The sequence below is a fragment of the Lithobates pipiens genome, unplaced genomic scaffold (genome assembly GCF_037356315.1).
Source record: "Lithobates pipiens isolate NorthernLeopardFrog02 unplaced genomic scaffold, aLitPip1_a1.2 Scaffold_16, whole genome shotgun sequence".
Classification (NCBI taxonomy): Eukaryota; Metazoa; Chordata; class Amphibia; order Anura; family Ranidae; genus Lithobates; species Lithobates pipiens.
Window position 1 is genome coordinate 426,831,873 of NW_027507748.1, and position 25,587 is coordinate 426,857,459.

Below are 25,587 nucleotides of genomic sequence, written 5' to 3' on the forward strand. Positions count from 1 at the left end.
TCACGCTATTTGCGGACAATGTAATTTTGTCCCTGTCCCATCCAACCACTTCACTGCCAGCAGTTCATGATATTTTGGAACAATTTAATAAAATTTCATATTATAAAGTAAATGCATCAAAATCTAATTTGCTTGCGATCAACGTTAAAGAAAAAATCCGGCTACTTTTAGCTACACATTTTCCGTATCCGTGGACAAACCAACCAATTCAATATCTGGGGGTTAAAATTATGTCTCCTAGTTCTGGATTATTTAGAGCGAATTTTGTACCACTCCTGTCCTCCCTCCATCAGGAATTGGATAGACTTGGGAAATTTCATCTTACTTGGATGGGAAGATTGGCAGCATACAAAATGCTAATCCTTCCAAAACTATTATACTTGTTTAGGGCCCTACCTATAAAGATCCCCTTGTCGTTCTTCTCGTCAGCCCAAGCTCAACTTTCCTCCTTTGTATGGCAGGGGAGGAAGCCAAGATGCCCCAAGACTATTCTCTGCAGGAGAAGGGAGATGGGCGGCATGGGGTTTCCTATTTTAAAAGAATATTACATGGTATGTCTGTTAGACCAACTGAAGTTTTGGTTTGAACATCAGATAGGGAAACAATGGGTAGCGATAGAGCAATCATGGCTAGGCCCCAACTCCCTACATGCTACATTGTTGGCCTCCTCTTTTGCCGGCACGACATTTAAATCAGAACATCCCAGTATCAACTTGGTACTGGACACATGGAATAATTTTATCCAAAGCGTTACAGACCATCAGAACCTAACAGAGATATATGCTCCCATCTCCTCTTTATGCTCTGTTTTAGAAGATTTAGATCTGGCAATCTGGGAACAAAAGGGAATCTCACGGGTATCGGACCTGTGGGAGAACCACAGGTTAATCCCTTTTGAAACCCTGGTATGCAAATATTCATTGCCATCATCAGCTTCGTTCACCTATTTACGAATTGCCTCCTTTTTAAACCAACATTAACTCCATTAAAATACCACATCAGGCATGGTCGTTTTGGTCTGATGAGACGGCATTCAAAGGGGGGGCTTCCCTTTTCTATAACTTGATACAAGAGAAGGGCCGTTTTAGCAGGATGTCTCCTGTCCAGAAGTGGGAGAGGGATCTTGCTTTATCCTTTTCAGCAGACCAGTGGAAGGTGGCGATACGAAGTAACTGTCGCTACATCAGGTCCATCTCTCACTGGGAGACTACGCAGAAAATGATGCTTAGATGGTATTACACCCCCTACATTACGGCAAAGTTCACAAAGGGTGCTTCGCATGATTGTTGGCGAGGCTGTGGGAGGATTGGTACACTGATACATATGATATGGGAATGCCCCCATCTAAGAAATTTTTGGAGGGGTGTATTTTCATTAATCTCCAAAATCACAGGTATTATCAGAGCAGCTACTCCAGAATTAGCAATTTTGAATCTGAATATTGATCAATTTCCCCCACCTCTTAGAATGATAACGGTTCAAATTTTATCCTCAGCAAGGCTCCTAATTGCTAGAAACTGGAAAACTCCTACCTCTCCTAATGTTAGTGAGCTCACTAAAAAAATTGATGAAACTTTTAAATATGAACAGATTCTTGCCTCAATGGAAGGGAAATCTTATAGATTGTATTCGCAGTGGTCACCTTGGATCGAAGCCAGGAAAATCGTTTAAAGTTATGCAACTATTCTTCTAGAATCTTTCTGTATTTCTTTTGTTTTACAATGTGTTATATTGAAGGAATGGTAAACAGTTTATATATAATGAGAAATCTTGAGAGGATAGATATCTCTTTCTATGAGAGAATTTGCACTTAGGTCTTATGACTGGTTTGCTGTGGGTCTCATTTGTACAAAATCAGTCTTGTTTATACCGATTGTTTTGAGATATTTACTGTAATGTCTTATCCTTTCAATAAAAAAAAAGAAAAAAAAAGAAAAGAAAAAGAGATCAACTACATCTGGTGAGTTTGAACCCATTGGGGCAGGGGCACAATTCACATGGATTCCCGTGGATTGATGTGAATCAGCACTGCACTAGGATAATCACATTGAGCACTGGCACTTTGTAATAGAAGATTTTCTTATTTTGAATTTAAAATATTTATTTTTGCATATCACTATGGACTCTTTTGTATTAACATGGATTTTTTGTTACAAGCTTCTTCTTTATGAATTCACCTATTTTATTTATTTTAGGAACTGGCACTTTGTAATAATATTTTATCACTTTGGAATGGTGATAATTTAGCAGGAGATTTTTTCACACGTTTTTTGGGTAAATGTTCTTAATGAGCTATCACAGCGCTCCACAGCGCTCCACAGCACTGTGGAAGTTCATTTAAAATTACAAGCCAACAGCCGCTAAGGATATCGGGGCTTGTAGTTCATTTAGACAGACAGGGCTTTGTGTATGAATAACATGGCCATGTGGACGGAGCACACAGTGACAGCTAGTATGGAGAACATCTCTCCATACTGATGCCATAGGGAGAGGGTGGTAGCGGGCAACAGCTGCAGCACTGGGAACATGTTACACGTTTTACTCTAAAATCTAGTGAAACATGTAACATGTTCCCAAAGGTGAACTTGCTCTTTAAGGGCATAATGTGTTAGTGTGTGATGCATAAAGGAGGGCGAGATAAGGGCACTCTGGTGAGTCTGGGTATCTGGACCTTAGTAGCAGTGGCGAGATGTCACTGAAGGCAGAGAAGAAGCAGTTCTGGAGGGTCATAAAGGAAAAAGAAAGGTGCCTCTAAGTACAGTGGTTAACAGATTTATTACAGGCACAATGGGATTAAAAATACTTACACGATAGTAAGAGGTCATAGGCATATAATGATTTGTCCTCATTCGAATCACTGTAATCCTCTTCTGTCTGGGGGAGAGAGAGAGCAGCTGTCAGTGTCCCTGGTGACGTGGATTGGCGAGGAGGTGAAGATATGATATTGGGATACACCTTTCACTTTAACCACTTAAGGACCAGCCTCGTTTTGAGATTTTGGTGTTTACATGTTTAACCACTTCAGCTCCGGACCAATAAACACCTTAAGGACCAGAGGTCTTTTTGCAATTTCGCACTGCGCTGCTTTAACTGGTAATTGCACGGTCATGCAATATTGCACCCAAACGAAATTTGCGTCCTTTTCTTCCCACAAATAGAGCTTTCTTTTGATGGTATTTGATTGCCTCTGCGATTTTTTTTTTTTGCGATATAAATGGAAAAAGAGCGAAAATTTTGAAAAAAAAAAGATATTTTCTTCTTTTTGTTATAAGAAAAATCGAATAAACTAAATTTTAGTCATACATTGAGGGCAAAATTTATTCAGCCACATGTCTTTAGTAAAAAAAATGTCAATAAGCGTATATTTTTTGGTTTGCGCAAAAGTTATAGCGTCTACAAACTAGAGTACATTTTCTGGAATTTACACAGCTTTTAATTTATGACTGCCGATCTCATTTCTTGAGGTGCTAAAATGGCAGGGCAGTACAAATCCCCCCCAAATGACCCCATTTTGGAAAGTAGACACCCCAAGGAAATTGCTAATGGGTATGTTGAGCCCATTGAATATTTATTTTTTTTGTCCTAAGGGATTGAATAATGACAAAAAATAAATAAATTTTTTTTTACAAAAAGTTGTCACTAAATGATATATTGCTCACACATGCCATGGTTATATGTGGAATTGCACCCCAAAATATATTCCGCTACTTCTCCCGAGTATGGGGATACCACATGTGTGGGACTTTTTGGGAGTCTAGTCGCGCACGGCACCCCGAAAACCAATCACCACCTTCAGGATTTCTAAGGGTGCAAATTTTTGATTTAACTCCTCACTACCTATCACAGTTTCGAAGGCCATAAAATGCCAAAATAGCAAAAACCCCCCAAAATGACCCCATTTTGGAAAGTAGACACCCCAAGCTATTTACTGAGAGGCAAATTGCGGGAATATTACAAACTTTTTTTTTTTTTGCACAAAGTTGTCACTAAATGATATATTGCTCACACATGCTATGGGCAGAAGTCAAATTACACCCCAAAATAAATTCTGCTGCTTCTCCCGAGTACGGGGATACCACATGTGGGGGACTTTTTGGGAGCCTAGCCACGTACGGGACCCCGAAAACCAAGCACTGCCTTCCGGATTTGAATATAAAATGCTACCAAAAAACCTGTTAGCGATGGCAGGGATCAGGCCTGACTCTGCGATCACTGCAGTTATGTGTTTAGTGTTTTGTAAGTGACAGTGATCGATCGATACTGCACTTGGGTGGGCTGGGCAGAGGGGCAAAACGCAGGTGCCAGCAGGTATCTGGGCTGATCCCGCTAACAATGCGTTTTTTTGGAACCCAAAACTGCTGGGGACGCTAGTATAGATCTGATCAGATCAGATATTGATCTTTTCAGATTCTATACCACTACGGGAGGTGTATGCTTTGCGTGTGGGTGTTAGCGGTACTGGCACTAACCTAGCGCTGCCTGGGGCGACGCAGACCCTGACCCTAAAACCTAATTGATATCACCCGCCGGGTGATCAGGGGGTTAAACCTTTATTGGGTAATAAATGGTGGGTGCCCTGATGCTATAAAAAACAAACTAACCAGAGTCACCCGTAACACTTATACGGTGATCAGTGGTGAAAGGGTTAACTAGGGGCAATCAGGGGGTTCAAATTTTTATTAGGTAGCATATGGGGGTCCCTGGCGCTATATAAAAACCTGACGGGGAACCTAAATAACTAACTGGCTAACCAGCGTCACCAGTGACACTTATACTGTGATCGCTGATGAAAGGGGGTGAAAGGGTTAACTAGCAGCAATCAGGGGGTTAAAACCATTATTGGGTAGTATATCGGGGTACCTAGCGCTATAAAAACCTGGCGGTGAACCTAAAAAAATAACTAGCTACCTAGCGACACTAGCGACACTGATGCAGCGTTCAGAAAAATTATCGCTTAGTGACACTGGCAAAAGGGGGTGAAAGGGTTAACTAGCGGAAATCAGGGGGTTAAAACCATTATTGGGTAGTATATCGGGGTACCTAGCGCTATAAAAACCTGGCGGTGAACCTAAAAAAATAACTAGCTACCTAGCGACTGTAGCGACACTAATGCAGCGATCAGAAAAACGATTGCTTAGTGACACTGGCAAAAGGGGGTGAAAGGGTTAACTAGCGGCAATCAGGGGGTTAAAACCATTATTGGGTAGTATATCGGGGTACCTAGCGATATAAAAACCTGGCGGTGAACCTAAAAAAATAACTAGCTACCTAGCGACACATGCAGCGATCAGAAAAATGATCGCTTAGTGACACTGGCAAAAGGGGGTGAAAGGGTTAACTAGCGGAAATCAGGGGGTTAAAACCATTATTGGGTAGTATATCGGGGTACCTAGCGCTATAAAAACCTGGCGGTGAACCTTAAAAAATAACTAGCTACCTAGCGACTGTAGCGACACTAATGCAGCGATCAGAAAAACGATCGCTTAGTGACACTGGCAAAAGGGGGTGAAAGGGTTAACTAGCGGCAATCAGGGGGTTAAAACCATTATTGGGTAGTATATCGGGGTACCTAGCGATATAAAAACCTGGCGGTGAACCTAAAAAAATAACTAGCTACCTAGCGACACATGCAGCGATCAGAAAAATGATCGCTTAGTGACACTGGCAAAAGGGGGTGAAAGGGTTAACTCTAGGGGCAATCAGGGGGTTAAATCTTTATTGGGGGGGTGATAGGGGGCTACCCTGGACCTAACACTAACTGTTCTGACAGTTTTTACTGTCACAACTGACACTGAATGCATTGATCAGTAAAGAAATGATCAATGCAATCAGTGACACTGTGACTGGGGGGGAGGGGGGGCGGGGGGGATCGGGGGGGGCGATCGGGGGGGGGGGGTTGTGTGCCTGTGTGTACCTACATGTCAGTGTAGTGTTGGTGCACACTTACTATTAGTCTTCTCCTCGTAGTCCGGTCAAAAAGACCACCCCGAGGAGAATGACATCACTTCCTCCTTCCTGTGTAAACAATACACAGGGGAGGAAGCTTCTCATTGGCCAGGAGCGATCCAGAGGGGGTGGCCGAAAACCAACGGCCATCCCCTCATCACGGAGTGCTCCTGGAGCGAACCGGACCGCCGTAACCAGCGGGAGGGGGTCCGATCGGACCCCCCACCCGCTGGAAGGCAATCACGTACATCTACGTGATTGTGCCTGCCTGTGCCATTGTGTTGACGTACATTGGCAATACGGCGGTCCTGAAGTGGTTAAAACAGTTTTTCTTGCTAGGAAATTACTTAGAACCCCCAAACATTATATATATTTTTTTCTAACACCCTAGAGAATAAAATGGTGGTCATTGCAATACTTTTTTTTCACATCGTATTTGCGCAGCCGTCATACAAGTGCACTTTTTTGGGAAAAAAATCACGTTTTTTAATAAAAACATAAGACAACAGTAAAGTCAGCCCAATTGTTTTATATTGTGGAAGATAAAGTTATGTTGAGTAAATTGATACCCAACATGTCATGCTTCAAAATTGCGCCCGCTCGTGGAATGGCATCAAACTTTTACCCTTAAAAATCTCCATAGGCAAAGTTTAAAAAATTCTACAAGTTGCATGGTTTGCATTAAAGAGGAGGTCTATGGTTATTGCTCTCACTCTACCAATTGCGGCGATACCTCACATGTGTGGTTTGAACACCGTTTTCATATGCGAGCGCTACTCACGTATGTGTTTGCTTCTGCAGGACGGGGTGCATTTAAAAAAATTGTATTATGATTATTTATTTTACATTCTATTTTTATTTTTACACTGTTTAAAAAAAAATTGTCACTTTTATTCCTATTACAAGGAATGTAAACATCCCTTGTAATAGAAAAGAAGCATGGCAGGTCCTCTTAAATATGAGATCTGGGGTCAAAAAGCCCTCAGATATCATATTTAGACTAAAATGCAATAAAAAAATTGTAATTTAAAAAAAATCATTAAAAAAAATTGTCCCTTTTAAGAGTCTAGGTCATATCTGTCTTATGCACTGATGTTTGTTTGTGTATTTTTCCTAAAATACAAAACTAAACACCAATAATAACACCTCACTCTACCGGTTCCTAATGCACTAAACTGGTAGTGGATGCTTGGAACAGACTTCCAGTGTGACGTAACACGTAGGAAACTGGAAGTGACGTCTACATCTGAGCAAGTCGCTCACTGATCTGTTGCCAGCTGTGTGCCTGTTTTCCCGTTCCCTCTTGTGAGTAGATAAAGTTGTTTTAAATAAAATATTCTATTTTAAATACTACACTATGGAGGATGTTTTTTACCTGTCGTTTTGAGCATTTTCGCTGGTAATAACTGCAAGGAAAGCGGCACCTTCAGAAGCCCTCTCTGCAGTCCCCCTGACTCTCCCAAGTACCCCCTGCAAATTAGCTGTTCTGCTGCATACCTCGCAGCCGTGAGGTAATTATTTAATATAACTAGCACTGGCACGGAACACCATTGGAAGAGAGTTGGCTTGGCACATTGCACCTTACTTGTGTTTGTGATATTGCATCCAAAATTGCACGATTGGACTATGTATGGGACACTATCGAGATTCATTATTTTGCTGCTATTGATTTTTAAGTAATCCAATGAATGCATTTTGTTTTTTTCATCTGTTTTGCATTTTTTCTGCGTTTAGATCACAAAATTCTTTCTGTGTTTATAGAACTGCGTTTATATCACATATATTTATTTCTTTATATATTGCATTTTTAACCTGTTATATGCACTTTATGGTTTTAAGCACATATTTGCGTATTTTCAGACACCTGAGTGATGCACAGGAACACTTTATACTAGCCGTTTATGTATTGCACAGATGCACTTTTTTTCATAAGCACTAAGTGTTATTGTAGTTTACATAGCACTATTGCACTTTCTGTTTTGACACTTATTTATATATTTTTTATTGACTGTATTAGTTCTCTTGGTACTAAGGAAGCGCAACACAAACCCCCTCCCCTTTTTTTCTTTTTCTGCATTATTGAGAGTCAACTCATAGAGTGTTTGCTGCTCCCATTAGAACAGATTTTTGCCTTCTTACCACCTTTTAGCCATATAGCGCGGGAGCCTTTGATATATACATTCAGTGTAAACATATAACCTTCACATACATTAACAGGACATGAGTCAATTTGGAAGGAAAAACCAAACACAAGACGTACTGAATTCATAAGATGCCATAAGCTGCAAAGTAATGTATTATGTACTTTCCGAGTGTCAAAGTGAATGAAACTTCACTCTAAGCCCCAGGAAATCAAAAAGAAAAAAAAATCCCTACAGTTTTTTCAGAGTTATTGGGATTGAGATCTTATATCTGTGCACAGGTTCATTATTCGAGAAAAAATTTAAACTTTCTGGTACCAGTATGGAGCTCATTACAAACAGAAACTAAAATAAAAAGCATGTGCGTTAATGTGATCACCGGACGGCCAACCAACAATGGTATGTATACACCCCTGAGAAAATAAATTATTTCTTTACACATAGACAGTTTATACACATCCACCTAGTCACACACATGATTGAGATTGAATTCCAATACGTTTTGGATAGAGAAAGCTTTTTGTAATTGCAAATTAATTACTAGATGTTTCTGGCAACTGGGAGAATAAGAAAAAAAAAACAATTAAACAGGAGTACCTAGCCTATTATACTTTACCTTCTGTTAGGCGTGTGTATTTATGCATATGTACAGCTATCTACATACATCTGATTTTTATGACTTTCTATGTAAATGCAGTTTCAGGAACTCAATGAACCTGAAAAAGATAACTTATAGACAAAAGTTATTACTCTATCCTTTTTTTCTTTAACCTACAAAGAAAGCCAACAATACAACATTCTTACGTGTACATTGGTAAATGGTCACTGACATTCCCACTTTGATTTAGTGAAGCTAAAATGCCATAGACCTCGGAAACATAACTTATATCTGGTATTTTATCCCCTGTTTTACTATTACTGTTTGGTTTCCAATGTGCAGGTTACTCTTGCCATCTTCCCAATTCAAGGATTCCAAAAAAATCTTTTAACGGTTTGGAATTCTTTCACAAACTCATCTCGTTCCAGTTTCAGCTGCTTAATTTCATACGGTAAAGCTTCATTCTCAGCCTTAATAGTTGGGGAAGGGATGCAGGATCCATCTTCATATGTATTACCCCTAGGCCATGTTCCCCAGCATGGTGAGTACACTTCAACGTCAGGCCTCTTTGTTCTAAAATGATTTTGATTCAAAATCTTTTCAGCAGAAGACAAATACTATTGGGCAATGTGACCCCATAATCTGCAGGTGTAACATTTTATCTTTTATAAAGGATTAAAGCATCTCTTAACAACCGGTGTGGTTTTAGGCTGAGAATATTCAATGGCAACAAGTTTTTCTGTCTGCATATGAGATATAGGGGCACTTTCAAAAGAGCTCCCACCTTTCAATGAGTTATTGAAACTAGCACATACTCCAGATGGGGATAAATTCCTGTTGCATCTAGAAATACTCAAACCAGTTGCAATACAATCTATAGTACATTGAGATTGAACAAGCTGCCCTGGGCTGGAAGATGCAGACAATTGTTTACATTTACACTCTGCCTCCTTCAGCTCACATGCCAGCTGATCAACCTCTCCCTGCCCGTTTTGCTTGTCTATTGCTGGTTGCTGGTGGCTAGCATTCATATTTGTAATATAAACTTTTAGAGTACTCATATTACTTTTGGCAATTTCCAGATCATCCTTAAGGGATTTGTTTTGTAACAATAATTGTTTGTAATTGTTAACCAATAAGCAAGCAGCAAAAATTAGTGCCGTCTTACCCTAACGTTTGCTGTATTTTTTTTTCTCTGTAAGATTTACAATTACATACTTTTGTATGTGGTGCCATGGGCTTTTAGATTCCTCCATTACTCTTATCATTGCATCACTATCTTTAATTTTAGCAGTCTTGGCCATCAAATTCCCCATGATGCACAAAAAGTTCAGTGACTATACAACAATACACCACGGAACAGATTTATGCCAGAGATGTATACCACTACACCAGGGATATGCAATTAGTGGACCTCCAGCTGTTGCAGAACTACAAGTCCCATGAGGCATAGCAAGACTCTGACAGCCACAAGCATGACACCCAGAAGCAGAGGCATGATGGGACTTGTAGTTTTGCAACAGCTGGTGGTCCGCTAATTGCATATCCCTGCACTACACTGTGCACAGGAGTGGAGACACATACATTAACATAACACTAGTATCTTCTCTGAAGAGTCAACACCCAAGAAACAAAAGATAGAGGAGATAGTTATAGTAGTAAATACGGTAGTGTTTTGCCAATAACTACCCCCCAACAAATTCAACTTCCAAATTTAGCAGTGTGTTTAGTCCTAAGAAAAAAATTGTCTAAAAACTGATAAGAAGTATAGTATGCTCAATGCAATTGATTTTAAAAACCAATTCAATGACTATAGTTCAATTAAACTTTATCTTATTTGCTGACCAGACCTCCATATTTATATACCTTAGAATGATTTATCCTTTCACTGAAAGAAGCAAACTTTTATCTACTTGCAAGTTACTGTATAAATTTCCACTTTGGCTAAAATAGGAATATTACAACGTGTACCTTCTTTAAAACCAACAACGCATCTCTCTGTAACTCTTATACCCCTTTCACACTGGGGAATTTTTGGGCTACAAATAGCACCTGTAAAGTGCCTGAATAACACCTCCACTGCAGTCCCAGTGTGAAAGCCTGAGTGTTTTCACACTGGGATGCTGCTCTGGCAGGACGGTAAAAAAGTCCTGCAAGCAGCATCTTTGGAGCTGTGTATACACCGCACCACCAGCGCTTCTGCCCATTTAAATGAATGGGCACCACTGCTGAAGCACCTGCAAATCGCTTTGGCAGCAGCGATACACAGGTATTTAACCCCTTCATTGGTCACTAGCAGGGCTTAAAATTGCCCCATTAGTAGCTGAATAGAGCCACTAAAAGGACGGTAAAGCACTGCTAAAACTAGTGACATTTTACTGTCAACTCCCATCCACTCCCATGTGAAAGCAGCCATAGTTTCATGTTCCTAAAAAATACAAAGCCTTTAGTGGACAAAAAAACAAAAAAGAAAACAAGCAAGTCACATTTTTATGTCTTAATAATGAAATACCTACAATAAACAATAAAAAGAAGAAACTTGTACATTCTTCAAAACCAACAACAAATCTCTCTGTAAGACGGCTTTCACACCAAGCCACCCATAGCGTCGGCGGTAAAATACCGCTATTTTTAGCGGCTCTTTACTGTCAGATTTGCAGCGCATTTCGGCCACTAGTGGGGCGCTTTTACCCCCGCTAATGGCCGAGAAAGGGTTAAAACTGCCCACAATACACCACAATGGCGGCGCTTTGCCGCGGGTATTGCAGCGCTGCCCCATTGATTTCAATGGGGATCAGCGGTAGAGGAGCAGTAAACACACCTCTCCCTCGCCGCTCCAAAGAAGCTGCTGGCAGGACTTTTCCTGACGTCCTGCCAGCGCACCACTCCAGTGTGAAAGCCCTCTGGCTTTCACACTGGAGACATCGGAGCAGCAGTCTAAGGGCAGATTGCAGGCACTATTTCTAACGCTATAGCGCCTGCAAAACGCCCTCAGTTAGAAAGAGGTCTAACTCTTATACCCCTTTCCCACTGGGGAATTTTCCAGGCACTTTTGGGCTAAAAATAGCGCCTATAAAGTGGCTGCATAACACCTCCCCTGCAGTCCCAGTGTGAAAGCATGAGTGTTTTCACACTGGGATGCTGCGCTGGCAGGACATTAAAAAAGTCCTGCAATCAGCATCTTTGGAGCTGTGTATACACCGCACCTCAAGCACTTCTGCCCATTTAAATGAATGGGCACCCCTGCTGAAGCTTCTGCAAAGCTCTTCGGCAGCAGTGCTACATGGGCATTTAACTCCTTCATCGGCTGCTAGCGGAGGTTAAAAGTGCCCCATTAGTGGCTTAATAGAGCCACTAAAATGATGGTAAAGCATCACTCCAGTGTGAAAGCAGCCGTAGTTTCACGTTCCTACCAAAAATATAAAGCCTTTACTGGACATAAAAACAAAAAAAAAGAAAGCAAGCAAGTCACATTTGTATGTCTTAATAATGAAATACCTACAACAAACAAGAAAAAAAAGAAAACCCCAAAACAGATTGCTAAATATTTCACCAAGCCAAAAAATACCACCCTATTTCAGTGTCTTTCCAATAAAACATACATGTACTTACCATTAAGCCAGAACAAGCAATGTTTCAAGAGAAACAATACTTGGTAAGCACAAATAAATGAAAAAAAAAATCCCACTCAGTATATCCTCCCCATTAAATTGTCTGGGTTTTAATGGTTCTTCTAATATTCCTTTTCACTATTATTCCGGGATATTAAACAAAACAAAACCTGTTGTGTATCCTCCTCTTCTATTTTTTAGGGTTCTTCTAATACCCACTAATAAAACAAACATTTACCTATTTTATTCCTAGATATAATTGCTGTGACCTCCAAACTACCAGAAAAACGGACTCACTGTTTTAAATCCACCCCAATAACCTTAATCTGCATTACACAAATCTCTGTATTATATTAAATACTTTCAGTCTACGTAAATTATGTTTAAAGCAACAACAGAAATGTATTGGTAAATAGTATGAAAGTCTAACAAACATCATTCTACTGTACATAAAAGCAGTATTATTCTGAGAGCTCTAACATATTACTAAATACAAACAATGAGAGGGATAAGACATAAGACAAACATTTGGAAGTGCAAGGTTGATATTCAATAGTTACCATGCTACTGCCCACGAAGGTTCTATTCTGGTGACTGCTCTACCAGAGAGAGTTATCTTCCCTCCCATCTAGTATATGTATATGATTATAGGCCAATGCCTCACTGGTTGGCATTGCGTGACTCTGATTGGTGGGCTCCTCTATTCTTGTTTAACCAGTTGCCGATCAGCTGCTACAGTTATACTGTGGCAAGGTAACTCAGCTGCGCGAAACGATGTACTGGTATGCCAGTTCGTGCACTGGCCTTTGCAGGCACGCGCATGATCACGGTAAAGAGAGGCAGAATGGGGCTCTGCCTTTGTAAACAAGGTGGGTCCCTGCTCTGACAGAGGAGCAGAGAGAGATCGGCTGTTCCTAGTGACCTAATCCCAGTGAGCCCATCCCCCTGACGATTATAAACCACCTCCATAGGGAACACATAACCCTTTGATCACAACCCCTGTCTGTCAGTGCAATTTATATAGTGATCAGTGCATTTTTATAGCACTGATCAATGTATTGGTGTCACTGATCACCAAAAAGTGTCACTTAGGGTCATATTTGTTCGCTGCGATGACACAGCCCAACAAAAAAATCACAGATTTCCACCATTACTAGTAAAAACGATAAAATAAATAAAAAAAGTCCCTAAATGTTTCCCCTATTTTGTAGATGCTATTACTTTTGCGCAAACCAATTATTATACGCTTATTGCAATTTTGTTACAAGAAATATGTAGCAGAATACATATTGGCTTAAACTGATGAATAAATTCATTTTTTATACATTTTTTGGATATATATTATAGCAGAAAGTAAAAAATATTTTTTTTCAAAATGATCTGTCTTTTTTTGTTTATAGCACAAAAATTAAAAATTGCAGAGGTGATAAAACACCACCAAAAGAAAGCTATATTTGTGGGAAAAAATTTACATCAATTTTGTTTGGGTACAGCGTCGCACGGCCGTGCAACTGTCAGTTAAAATAATGCAGTGCTGTATTGCAAAAAATGGCCTTGTCAGGAAGTGAAAATTCTTCCGGGGGTGAAGTGGTTAAACATTGGTTAAATATATAATCCCTATATATTGCAAAAGTCAGTCCCCTTTCATGCAAATCCTTGGCACAAACAATTTGGAGCTGGAAACTTGTAGGTACATGACATTTTCAGGGAAATTAAGTATTGATGATGGCTGGCCACCTTCATTGTATATCTAAACGAGGTATCCTTTGAAGTGAATATTTGTACAACAAAGATGTTTGGGTCACATTGTTTAGCTTAGGCACCAAAGCATCTGCGAAAAAAAGCCTTTTTACCTGCAGGATTAGTAACTGAAATATGGCCTCCTGGCAATTTAACACATCCTGTATAACAGGTTCATATGAAAGACACACACTGATACACCTCTAACTGATATATTCATAATTGCAATATTTTACAGCTGTTAATGGAGATTTCACATAAACTCATAAGGCAACAGCAATGGTGACAATTTGAATATCTCCTAAATGTGCATATTCATTTTACCTAAAGGTAAAAGTAACAAAACATAGTTTACTCCTGCTTTAATATGGTCAGGCCTGAAGTACTTCCCCATTCCACTAGCAATTTTTTCTATCCTAAAGGACTGATGTCAGGAAGTCCCAAAGGAGTTTTCTATAGAAGAAACTGGAGGCTGATGTGTGCCTGCCTTAGAAAATGCTTTTTCTTTTCTGCACCAGAGGTATATTAATTGTATATTGGTACATAGGGAAGCTGGAATTTAGGGGAAACAAGTGAACTTAGCCTTTAACACAAAGTTGTCCTTTCAAATAAGCCACCTTATTACAGGTAAGATGTGGCTAGTGACACCAGAAGTAGCCCTCCTTTCCATGATCGAAGGGCATAGCTACATGGGTCACAGGGGTCACAATGGCAACCCTGCCCCTGCTTGGGCCAGGCTGGTAGAGAGAAGCTGTCAGACCAAACTCCCCATCATGCATCGGTGCCGAGAGCTCCATCAATAAGTGAGACACATTCAGCAAAGTGAAAGCAAAGGAGAGAGAGATGTCCTCCCTGGTGCTGTTCTCTCTGTCTTCCCCTACAGTGCAGTACCTGACTGTGTGATTGAAAGCGCTGTACTACTGATTTTTTTTAAAGACTGTATATCTATATACAGTGGTGTGAAAAAGTGTTTGCCCCCTTCCTCATTTCCTGTTCCTTTGCATGTTTGTCACACTTAAGTGTTTCGGAACATCAAACCAATTTAAACAATAGTCAAGGACAACACAAGTAAACACAAAATGCAATTTGTAAATGAAGTTTTTTTTTATTAAAGGTGAAAAGAAATCCAAACCATCATGGCCCTCTGTGAAAAAGTGATTGCCCCCTAAACCTAATAACTGGTTGGGCCACCCTTAGCAGCAACAACTGCAACCAAGCGTTTGCGATAACGTGCAATGAGGCTTTTACAGCGTCCTGGAGGAATTTTGGCCCACTCATCTTTGCAGAATTGTCCTAATTCAGTTACATTAGAGGGTTTTCGAGCATGAACGGCCTTTTTTTTTTTTATTTATTCTTTATTTTCAGATTTTTCAAAGTATACAAACATAAACTATTCAACATATTGATAAATACAACAACATTTCTTTAAGAATGAACTCCCTTATCCCTCCCTCCCCACCCCTCTCACTCGGTCCCTTCCCCGGGCCTTTTCCATTTTTCCTTCTCTGTCTTGTTTTCCCCTCTTTCTGATTTTCCCCTTCTTCTTTACTGACAGTCAAGCAGCCTTAAATAACCTTCAGTTTTTCCAAATTGTATCCACGGTAGCCCTTTTTAAGGTCATACCACAACATCTCAATAGGATTCAGGTCAGGACTTTGGCTAGGCCACTCCAAAGTCTTCATTTTGTTTTTCTTCAGCCATTCGGTGGTGGACTTGCTGGTGTGTTTAGGATCATTGTCCTGCTGCAGAACCCAAGTTCGTTTCAGCTTGAGTACACGAACAGATGGTCGGACATTCTCCTTCAGGATCTCTTGGTAGACAGCAGAATTCATAGTTCCTTTTATCACGGCAAGTCTTCCAGGTCCTGAAGCAGCAAAACAGCCCCAGACCATCACACTACCACCACCATATTTTACTGTTGGTATAATGTTCTTTTTATGAAATGCAGTGTTCCTTCTACGCCATATATACTTGGACACACACCTTCCAAAGAGTTCCACTTTTGTCTCATCGGTCCACAGAATGTTGTCCCAAAAGTCTTGGGGATCATCAAGATGTGTTGTGGAGAAATTGAGACGAGCTTTGATGTTCTTTTTGCTCAGCAGTGGTTTTCTCCTTGGAACTCTGCCATGCAGGCCATTTTTGCCCAGTCTTTTCCTGATGGTGGAGGCATGAACGCTGACCTTAACTGAGGCAAGTGAGGCCTGCAGTTCCTTGGACGTTGTTGTGGGGTCTTTTGTGACCTCTTGGATGAGTCGTCGCTGCGCTCTTGGGGTAATTTTGGGCGGCCGGCCACTCCTGGGAAGGTTCACCACTGTTCCATGTCTTCGCCATTTGTGGATAATGGCTCTCACTGTGGTTCGCTGGATTCCCAAAGCTTTGGAAATGGCTTTATAACCCTTTCCAGACTGATAGATCTCAATTACTTTCTTTCTCAATTGTTCCTGAATTTCTTTGGGTGATGATGTGTAGCTTTTAAGGATCTTCTGGTGGACCTTACTGTGTCAAGCAGCTCCTATTTAAGTGATGCCTTGATTGTGAACAGGTGTGGCAATAATCAGGCCTGGGTGTGGCTAGAGAAATTGAACTCAGGTGTGGACAACCACAGTTATAGTATGTTTTAACAAGGGGGGCAATCGCTTTTTCACACAGGGCCATGATGGTTTGGATTTTTTTTCACCTTTAATAATAAACACCTTCATTTACAAATTGCATTTTGTGTTTACTTGTGTTGTCCTTGACTATTGTTTAAATTGGTTTGATGTTCCGAAACACTTAAGTGTGACAAACATGCAAAGGAACAGGAAATGAGGAAGGGGGCAAACACTTTTTCACACCACTGTATATATATATGTGTGTGTGTGTGTGTGATAGTGTGTGTGTGTGTGTGTGTGTGTGTGTGTGTGTGTTTATATCTGTTTGTATCTGTGTGTATATATGTGCAGAGCATTCCACCCATCACATGACAAACTGCAGAGTATTCCACCTATCTGATGACACATTGCAGAGCATTTCACCTATCCCATGAATAGTGGGCCCCTATCCCTTTATGGTTTCTTGCACCAGTGCCCTTAATGTTATATTTATGCCTCTGCCATGATCCCCTATTCCATCAAGCACATTAAAAAGAGCTTCTTCAGATTTCTAATTATGGTGGACTGTAGACATGTGCAAAACAAAACAAAAATATTTTGTTTTGATTTGTTATTTAGCCAATTTTGTTTAGTTAGATTCATTAAGTTATTTTAATTTGTTTTAGGGATTCATTTTGTTTATTCATATTCAACCAAAAAAAAAAAAAAAATCAACCACATTAATTAACATTTCAACTGCATTAGAAAACATTTCAACCACATTAATAAACATTTCAACCGCATTAGAAAACCTTTCAATCAAATCTGTGTGTGACAGATGTTTTGGTATGCGCTGGTACACACTGAGACAGATGTTGATGGTAAAATAGTCATACAGATGTTTTTTTTACACTGGAACATGCCTGCTGTGACAGTTGATTGGTTGGTCTGGTAAGCTTTGATAGATGTTGATTGGATACACACTACTATTACTACAGTTGTTTCTGGGTGCAGGTACACTGTGACAGATAGATGCATAGCATTAGTACAGATCAAATCCTGTTGTAATGCACAAGAAAAGCTCGACATGTTTTGGGACTTGAATGTTTCTGCGGGAGCTTATAAAATATTCTTAGGTGAGACAACACAAAAGGCAGGTCTCAATATATACTAAGTAGACATAGGCTGTGGGTATGATTGGTGAAGCTGTAAATGGCAATTAGCAGCTTAACCTTGCAACATTGATAGATAGCGCAAGGTAAAATGCCAAGAAGGAAATAAATAATGGTGTCACCACATATCTACAGCCAAACAAGAGCACTCACAATGCAATCAGTCATCTGGTAGCAGTCTCAGACCATCTTTCAAAGCTGGATGTAGAGGTATGTAATCTGCAGAAAGAGCCAGGACACACACCACCCCTTTCAGGAGGGTATGTACAACCTCATCCAGGAAGTCTTTGTCTGGCCATTTATGTGCAATGACTGGATAGGAAGCTAATAATGAGCTAAATAAAGTTTTACACAGTTTTGCCACATGCAATTATTTTACTGATTACTTTAGATGAACAAATGGATATTTGGATGGCCAGTGAACTGTCTAGCAAATGATGGGGTTAATTTACTAAAACTGGAGAGTGCAGAATCAGGGGCAGTTCTGCATGGTAGCCAATGAGCTTCTAACTTCAGCTTGTTCAATTAAGCATTGACCCCAACCCCCCCCCCCCAAAAAAAAAAACTGGAAGCTGATTGGTTTCTATGCAGATCTGCACCAGATTTCACACTCATTTCACATGTATTTATTTCTACTATTTTATGTATTCCCTTCATTAAAATCCCCCCCCCCCCCCATTGTTAAATTTAGTGTAGATCCACAAATAAGCCCTGTTTGACCAGATTGTGATGGACTTTTAGGGGGAGATTTACTAAAGCTAGAGCACTCAGAATCGTATGCAGCTGTGCATGGTAGCCAATCAGCTTCTAACTTCAGCTTGTTCATTTAAGCTTTGACAATAAAGCCTGAAAGCTGATTGGTTTCTTTGCAGAGATGTTGTAAAATACGTGGACACCCTCAAAGACCTACATATAGTGGATGCTTTTGTCACTTGTAATTTGAGGGAAGTTTGTGCCAGGGTCGGTGCAAGAATTTTTGACACCTAAGGCAAAACCTAATTTTTCCCTCCCCTGGCTCCACCCCTGACCCCCCTTTCCCTGTCCATGTAAACTCCAACTTTTTAATGACGCACCCATCAAAAGAAGCCCACCAGCACCCATCAAATGCAGCCTCACCAGCTCCCATCAATGCAGCCTACCAGTGCCCACCAATGAATGTTTGCTTGCTTCCATTCATTCGAGAGTCGGGACATAGACACAGTCCTCCGCCACTGCTGTGCCTCTGACACTATGTGCAAACAGAGCGGTGGCAAATGGCGGTCACACCAGCTACTGACTGGTTTTCGGAGCCTCCAGACCCCCCCCCCCTGACCCCCCAATACAGTAAAACTGCACATTTTAGAGTGGCCTTTTATTGTGCCCGGCCTAAGGCACAGCTGTGCAATAATCATGCTGTCTAATCAGCATCTTGAAATGCCACACCTGTGAGGTGGATGGATTATCTCAGCAAAGGAGAAGTGCTCACTAACACAGATTTAGACAGATTTGTGAACAATATTTGAGAGAAATAGGCCTTTTGTGTACATAGAAAGAGTTCAGCTCATGATAAATAGGGGCAAACACAAAAGTGTTGCATTTATAATTTACTCGGTGTAGTTTGAACACCTGCATCAGACAGAATAAGCACAATCGAGTGCAATTGGAATTAATATAAATTAAAAAGGATCATATGTTTGGTATGTACAGCTATAATAAATGAGGGACTTGCATGATTTAAAGCACACAACACATCTCAGTTTTCTCCCCAGAGATAATCCCATTTTTTTTTTTTATAACAGCTCTTAATTGATTTTTTTATGTAGTTAAGACCCTTCTTGTCACTTATATTTTCCAGAGAGCTGCAACAGATTTCTTATAGAGGTTATTCCAAGAAAAGTAATTGCTTCTTCTTTCTCTTAAAATAAAGAACAAACACTACTTACAAATCTCCATCATCACAGCTACACCAGCATGACAATTAAGCTACATTAGGAGCCATTTTAGGAATAAGGATATACCACAAGGCCAAGTAATACTTAAAACTTAATACTACTAAAAGTGTTAGTTAAATCACTGTAAATATACAGTAGAATGCTTACATTAAAATAAATATTTTTCACAGACTATTTTGACACAAAATGTTACCACAGATTTTTTTTTCCACAGTTGTCTTGAACTAATGGTAATGTTGTGACAGACATGACATACATTTAATATATATCCACTTCCGATTTATGTAATATTATTCAGAAGCAGCATACTGTATTTAAACATAAACAGTGGGTAACATGTTGTTTCAAAACAATAAAGCTTATACAAACACAGGAACAACATTTTAACTATGTCAATGTACTCTATCTATAGAGGAGCAGTATTGTCACCCTAGAAAAGAAAGTGTGTTAGGACTACAGAATACCTCCCCATATTTTCATCTTTATATAACAGTATGGGGGGGGGGGGGGTGGTATTCTTTATTCCATATAGAGAGATTTCAGGCAGGATTAACTTTTTGGAGTAATACTGTAGGAATCTGATAAAAGAAGAAATGTGTAAATAGCTATACCAATAAAATGCAGGCACCTAGCAGTGCCTGTTCATATCTTCAGACTACTTTCTAAGCACCTCTGAAAAGTCAGCTCCCAGGGCTCTCTATTAGGGCCAGTTAAAGAGGAGGGCCGTTTAAAAAAAAAAAAAAAAAAAAAGTCAGCAGCTGCAAACACTGCAGCTGCTGACTTAATAAACACACTTACCTGTCCAGGGCGCCCGCGATGTCGGCCGCCCGAGGCCGACCCGTCCCTCGGCTCTCGGGTCCCGGCGCCGCCATTCCCTCTAAGGGAAACAGTCAGTGGAGCCTTATGGCTTCACTGCCCGTTTCCTACTGCGCATGCGCGAGTCCCGCAGCACTTTCTGAATGGGACGCGCTGTGTTCTGGAACACACAGTTCCCAGAACACAGCGCGACCCATTACCCAGAAGACGCCGCGACGAGGAGAGAAGACAGAAGATCTCTGCGAAGGAGGAAGAGGAAGATTAGGATTATGTGCCTAGCAACAGGCATTTCTGGTAAGTAAAAAAAAAAAAAATAATTTCAGTTTTTTTTTTAGATTTTTTTGTAATTTTTAATATTTTTTGGTTTTCAGGGTGGCCCTCCACTTTAACTCCACATGCAGTCCAGTGTGTTTTTTTCTGCATAAAAAAATGCATGGAAAGTAGGATATATGTTTTTTTCATTGGCGTAGTTTGCAGTTCCAGTGCATTCCAGTTGCAGAAGAAAAAAGTAGAACATGTTGCATTTTACCTGCACTGGACTGTACTGGAATGCTGCAAAACGCATCAATAATGCACCAGAACACACTTAAACGCCCCAAAAATGCACCAAAAATGCATTGGAATACACATCCTTATTTAAGGATAAGAAAAAAAAGGGGGGGGAGCACTGGACTGCACCAAAAACGCATAAAAAATGTGAATGCAGAAAAGCATCTGGAATGCATCCGGACTGCTTTTCCTTTGGTGTGAACTGGCCCATAAGGACAAAAATCAATACATTGTGCTCTCTCCCTCTTCTAACATGTTCTTGTTTGCTTGTCACTGTAATGGGCAACCTCAATGGGCAATAGGAAAATTCTAGGTTAAGTAGGGATGGACCTTCATTTAGAGCTGCAGGGGCATGCTTCCTTTTATTAATGTAGCTATTTTAGTTGGTAGAACTGCAGAACATTGATAAATTCATCTTTATACTCTCCTTGAAGTTCACTGTAATAGTCTTGCAGAACTGTATACTGATTGGCTGACATTTCTGGCTTTCACAGTAGACAATAAAATGTTAATACATAAATAATTCTATTAAAGCAGTATACACCTACTAAAGTTTAGCTTTAGGCATGATAATGCACAACTACATTTTACTGCTACTACTTCTATGCTACTATTTACTATTTGGGCAATTACTGAGTGGGTGTCACTAAAGAAAGATAAGTATGCACTAAAGTGGGAAAGAAACGTAGCCTGGTTCAGTTCATGCAAGGTTCAGCAAACATTAGATACATTAGGATATGAAATTGGAACCCCATTAACATCAATGCAAGCTGAATCTGTGAATATAATAGCAGATTTTTTTGGCTATAAGACTACCTAGGCCTAATGCCTTGTACATATGGTGAAACATTCCGACCACAAAATCCGTCGGATTTTTTCCAACGGATTTTGTCCGAAACTGGTGTTGCATACAATCGTACAATGTCCAATCGTTCTGAACGTGGTGACATTTATTGTGTACGACGGGACTACATAGAGGCTAGTAGGCAAAAGCTTTGGTCTCGTAATTTGATCTGAGCATGCATGGCACTTTGTCCGTCAGAACTCTCTACAAACGATCGGAAAAAGTCTGATCAGATTTTTTGGTCGGAACATTTTAGATCCTGCTCTCCAATTTTTCTGTCGGAATTTCAGACGGAAAAAGTCTGATAGAGCCCACACACGATTGTATTTTCCGACAATATAATCCGATTGGACCTTTTCCGTCGGAATTTACAACCGTGTGTACAGGGCATTAGTATCAAGTTTGTTTTGTAAATGCTACTTTTTTCTATAGTACATCCTATAGCAGGAATGCCAAAAAATGGGATGTGGCCGCCCAAAATCCATACTTGACCATTCAGATCTGGTATGAATGTTGGGGGCAAAAAAATGAAATAAAAATTGTGGTGTACCCCAATACTTTGAGGGAAATCCCTACACTCTGCAAGGGTATTTGCTCCAGAGCCTAGTAAATGAGGGGAAGCTCTGCTAACATCCATCATCTAATCATGTGCTAGCAGAAGCACAGTTGTTTTTTTTATTTTCCTTTTATGCGATTGGGTATTTTTTGCACAGTGAAGCGTCACCTTATTTAATAAACTCCAGAGCAAATGTCCTTGAAGAGTGCAACTGCACTTGCAAAGTGCACAGACTATTTGGCTTTACTAAATCAATCCCATAGACAGCCACTCATGAAATGACAGGTGACAGATCTGTCATCAACAATATGACAGAGACAGGGATAGTAGTGACATATTTGTCACATATCTGTTGTCTCATCCGTTGTTAAGGACACAGCGGAGGGCTTCCCGGCCCACTTCTTAACAATCAGCTATTCCCTGTGCCCTGATTGGGCAAAGCCTTGCACCTGCACATGCAGTGGTCAGGTGCATTGCTTCGGCCAATTAGGGCTTAGAATGTACTGTGCAGTGCATTGTGGGGCATTTGGGGGGTGAATATTAAAAGGATGAAGGAGTCTGATCCCTGAAATTTAATTTTTTTCTGCTATGAATTGATTAAAAATGTAGATGTGCTAAACCAACCAATATTTGACCAAATATGTAAATACAATTCAACACTAAAATTAATCATATACAAAATGATATATACACATTTGTGAATAAAGCAAGTCTCCTCCAACCTGTTCACAGCTACTTCAAAATACTACATATACATAAAGCAGCTGTGAACAGGTTGGAGGAGACTTGCTTCACTCATAAATATGTATATATAATTGTGTATATGATTTAGTGTGTTAAATTTTATTTACATATTTGGTCCAATTATGGTGAAATTAGCGCATCTACATTTTTAATCTGTTGTTAGTGTTTGCATTCAGGCACATTGTGGATTGCAGATTGCTTATTTTATTTCATGTATGTTGGTGACTTTTCACTTTTCACAAAGCACAGGTGTTTATGCATTCAATTTTCCTGTTCTGAACCCAAAAAACAACCCCAAAAAACTGTAAACATTTGTTTGTTATTCTCATTGGACTGTATGTGAATGGATGCTCATCTTTGGGTTCTTCTTCCTATTTCTAAGGGGTGTTCCCATTTTGTGGAGTGCTCCCAAAACCAGACCTATTGAAAATCCATATTCCCCCCCTCCCCCCCCCCCCCCCGCCATTTTTACTTTTAATTTGATTAAAAAAGTTATGTCTGGGTGAGAAGTTTCTCATTAATACCAATGAGTTTTTTTTAAACTTGAGTATGATTGATGATACCTGAAGCAACGTTGGAAGAACTTTAGGAACTAGTATACACAATTTAAACCCCCCCCCCCCCCCCCCCACTCAGAAAAAAATAATCCTTAAATAGGCACAGAACAAAATATGTGCAGGTGCATATTTGAAATTTAAACTGAATTTCCACCAGACTTTCTCTGCTTTTGCATTTTTTCTATTGGTTAGCTTGTGAGTCTTTATAGTCTCAGGTATTGTGGAAGGATAAATATGCCTCCGGTGGGGGTGGGGGTGGTTTCAGGAGTTCTTTGCCCTTTTTATTGCATTGAAACTGATGAACGATGTAATTAACATCTAGGAAGATTGTTTATTAAAGGAGTAATTTCTACACTAGCAGGTTTTGATTTCAAAGACTCAATCAGTTGGTGTTTCATTCCTAGAATGGACCATTTGTTATTGACTGAATTGTGCATGCTTGGAGTGCTTGTACATCATGGCTTCATTTCATTTTAACTTTCATTAATCTGAAGAATATTTAAAGAAATAAATGACTGGATAGGTAGTGCAGTTGTAATATGTCTATTTGGCCTGAGATGAAAAATCATAGTACATAAGTTATCAGGCTGTTAGATGCATACAGTAATTAAATTTTCAAAAATAGAGCATGATAATAGTTATATTAGGTGTATTAGTTATACTAAGTAAACAATCAACATCTGCAGACAATGAATTTAGAGGGACAGTCTGTCCATACTAATACAGCCATTTGCTCTATAAATATTATAATAAATATGCAACACTTCATTGGCACGGTAATTTTGTTTTATAAAACTCTTTAAAGCTTCATCAAGTTTTTTTTTTTTTGTTTGTTTTGTTTTGCAGACCAGACCTGTTTGAGTGGAATAGTGTTCTCAGCCAACAATCTGCTGTTCAACGGCTGGATCATGCATTTAACACTGCCCAGCAACACATGGGAATCGCAAATCTCCTCGATCCTGATGGTGGGTAAACAAACTTGTGCTTTTAACTTTCATTAACACTTATAAATTTTCCCAGTGGAAAAGATGCATTATGCTTGATGTACTTTGTATGCAAAATAATCGCAGCATGAGGCCTTGTGGGACATACGAGGGGGGATTCATCATTTTCTCTTGTTAGTGTTAATTCACATGCATGCTTTCAGGAGCGGTACTCCTAATTAATGAACTTTTTTCTTTTACACATGTAATTTGAAATCAATTTGTAGTCATTGAAATGGTCAAGAAGTGAACTATTTTTGAACAAATTTGAGTATGTTTTCCTGTGAAAAAGTGCCCTAAAGAACAAAGCTACTTTTATTAATTTTAAATTGTAAAAAGGTTATTCATCATCATCAATGATGATGATGCAGTGACAGTGGACCTGTCATGGTTTAGTATATAAATTGCAAAACTTAATCAGAATTATTTCCATTGCCTCGTGAATTGTTTTTTTTTTTTTTTTTAAATATGTTTTAGATGATTTTTTTTTTTTTTTTTGATTTTCCAAGTAACAAAGGGAAAAAAACAAATACAGGATATAGAGCCAGAAGGCCCGAAATCATAGATCTAGAGACACAATGCAAGCATATGGCATAAATAAAGACTCAAGGAGGGGAAAGGGGGAGGCAAATGTACCCATGTGCAATTAACTGGCATTGTTTCGTAACAAAAAAAAAATGACCAGTAACAAGTAATGAAGTGTTTTTAACCATTAGCGAACAGTGCCTTGAAAAGGTATTCACACCCCTTGAAATTTTCCAAATTTTTTCAAGTTACAACCAAAAATGTAAATATATTTTATTGGGATTTTATGTGATAGATCAAC

At 39.6% G+C, this 25,587-nt stretch overlaps 1 protein-coding gene across 5 annotated transcripts in view; it reads left to right on the forward strand.

The window, feature by feature from the left end:
* DMD (dystrophin) overlaps window positions 1-25,587 on the forward strand; it is a 3,436,004-nt gene that overhangs the window by 862,796 nt on the left and 2,547,621 nt on the right. For all 5 annotated transcript variants that reach the window (XM_077482558.1, XM_077482560.1, XM_077482557.1 and 2 more), the window contains exon 7: window positions 24,625-24,743. In XM_077482558.1, coding sequence (XP_077338684.1) covers window positions 24,625-24,743 — 119 coding nt within the window. The remainder of the gene's footprint in view (window positions 1-24,624; window positions 24,744-25,587) is intronic.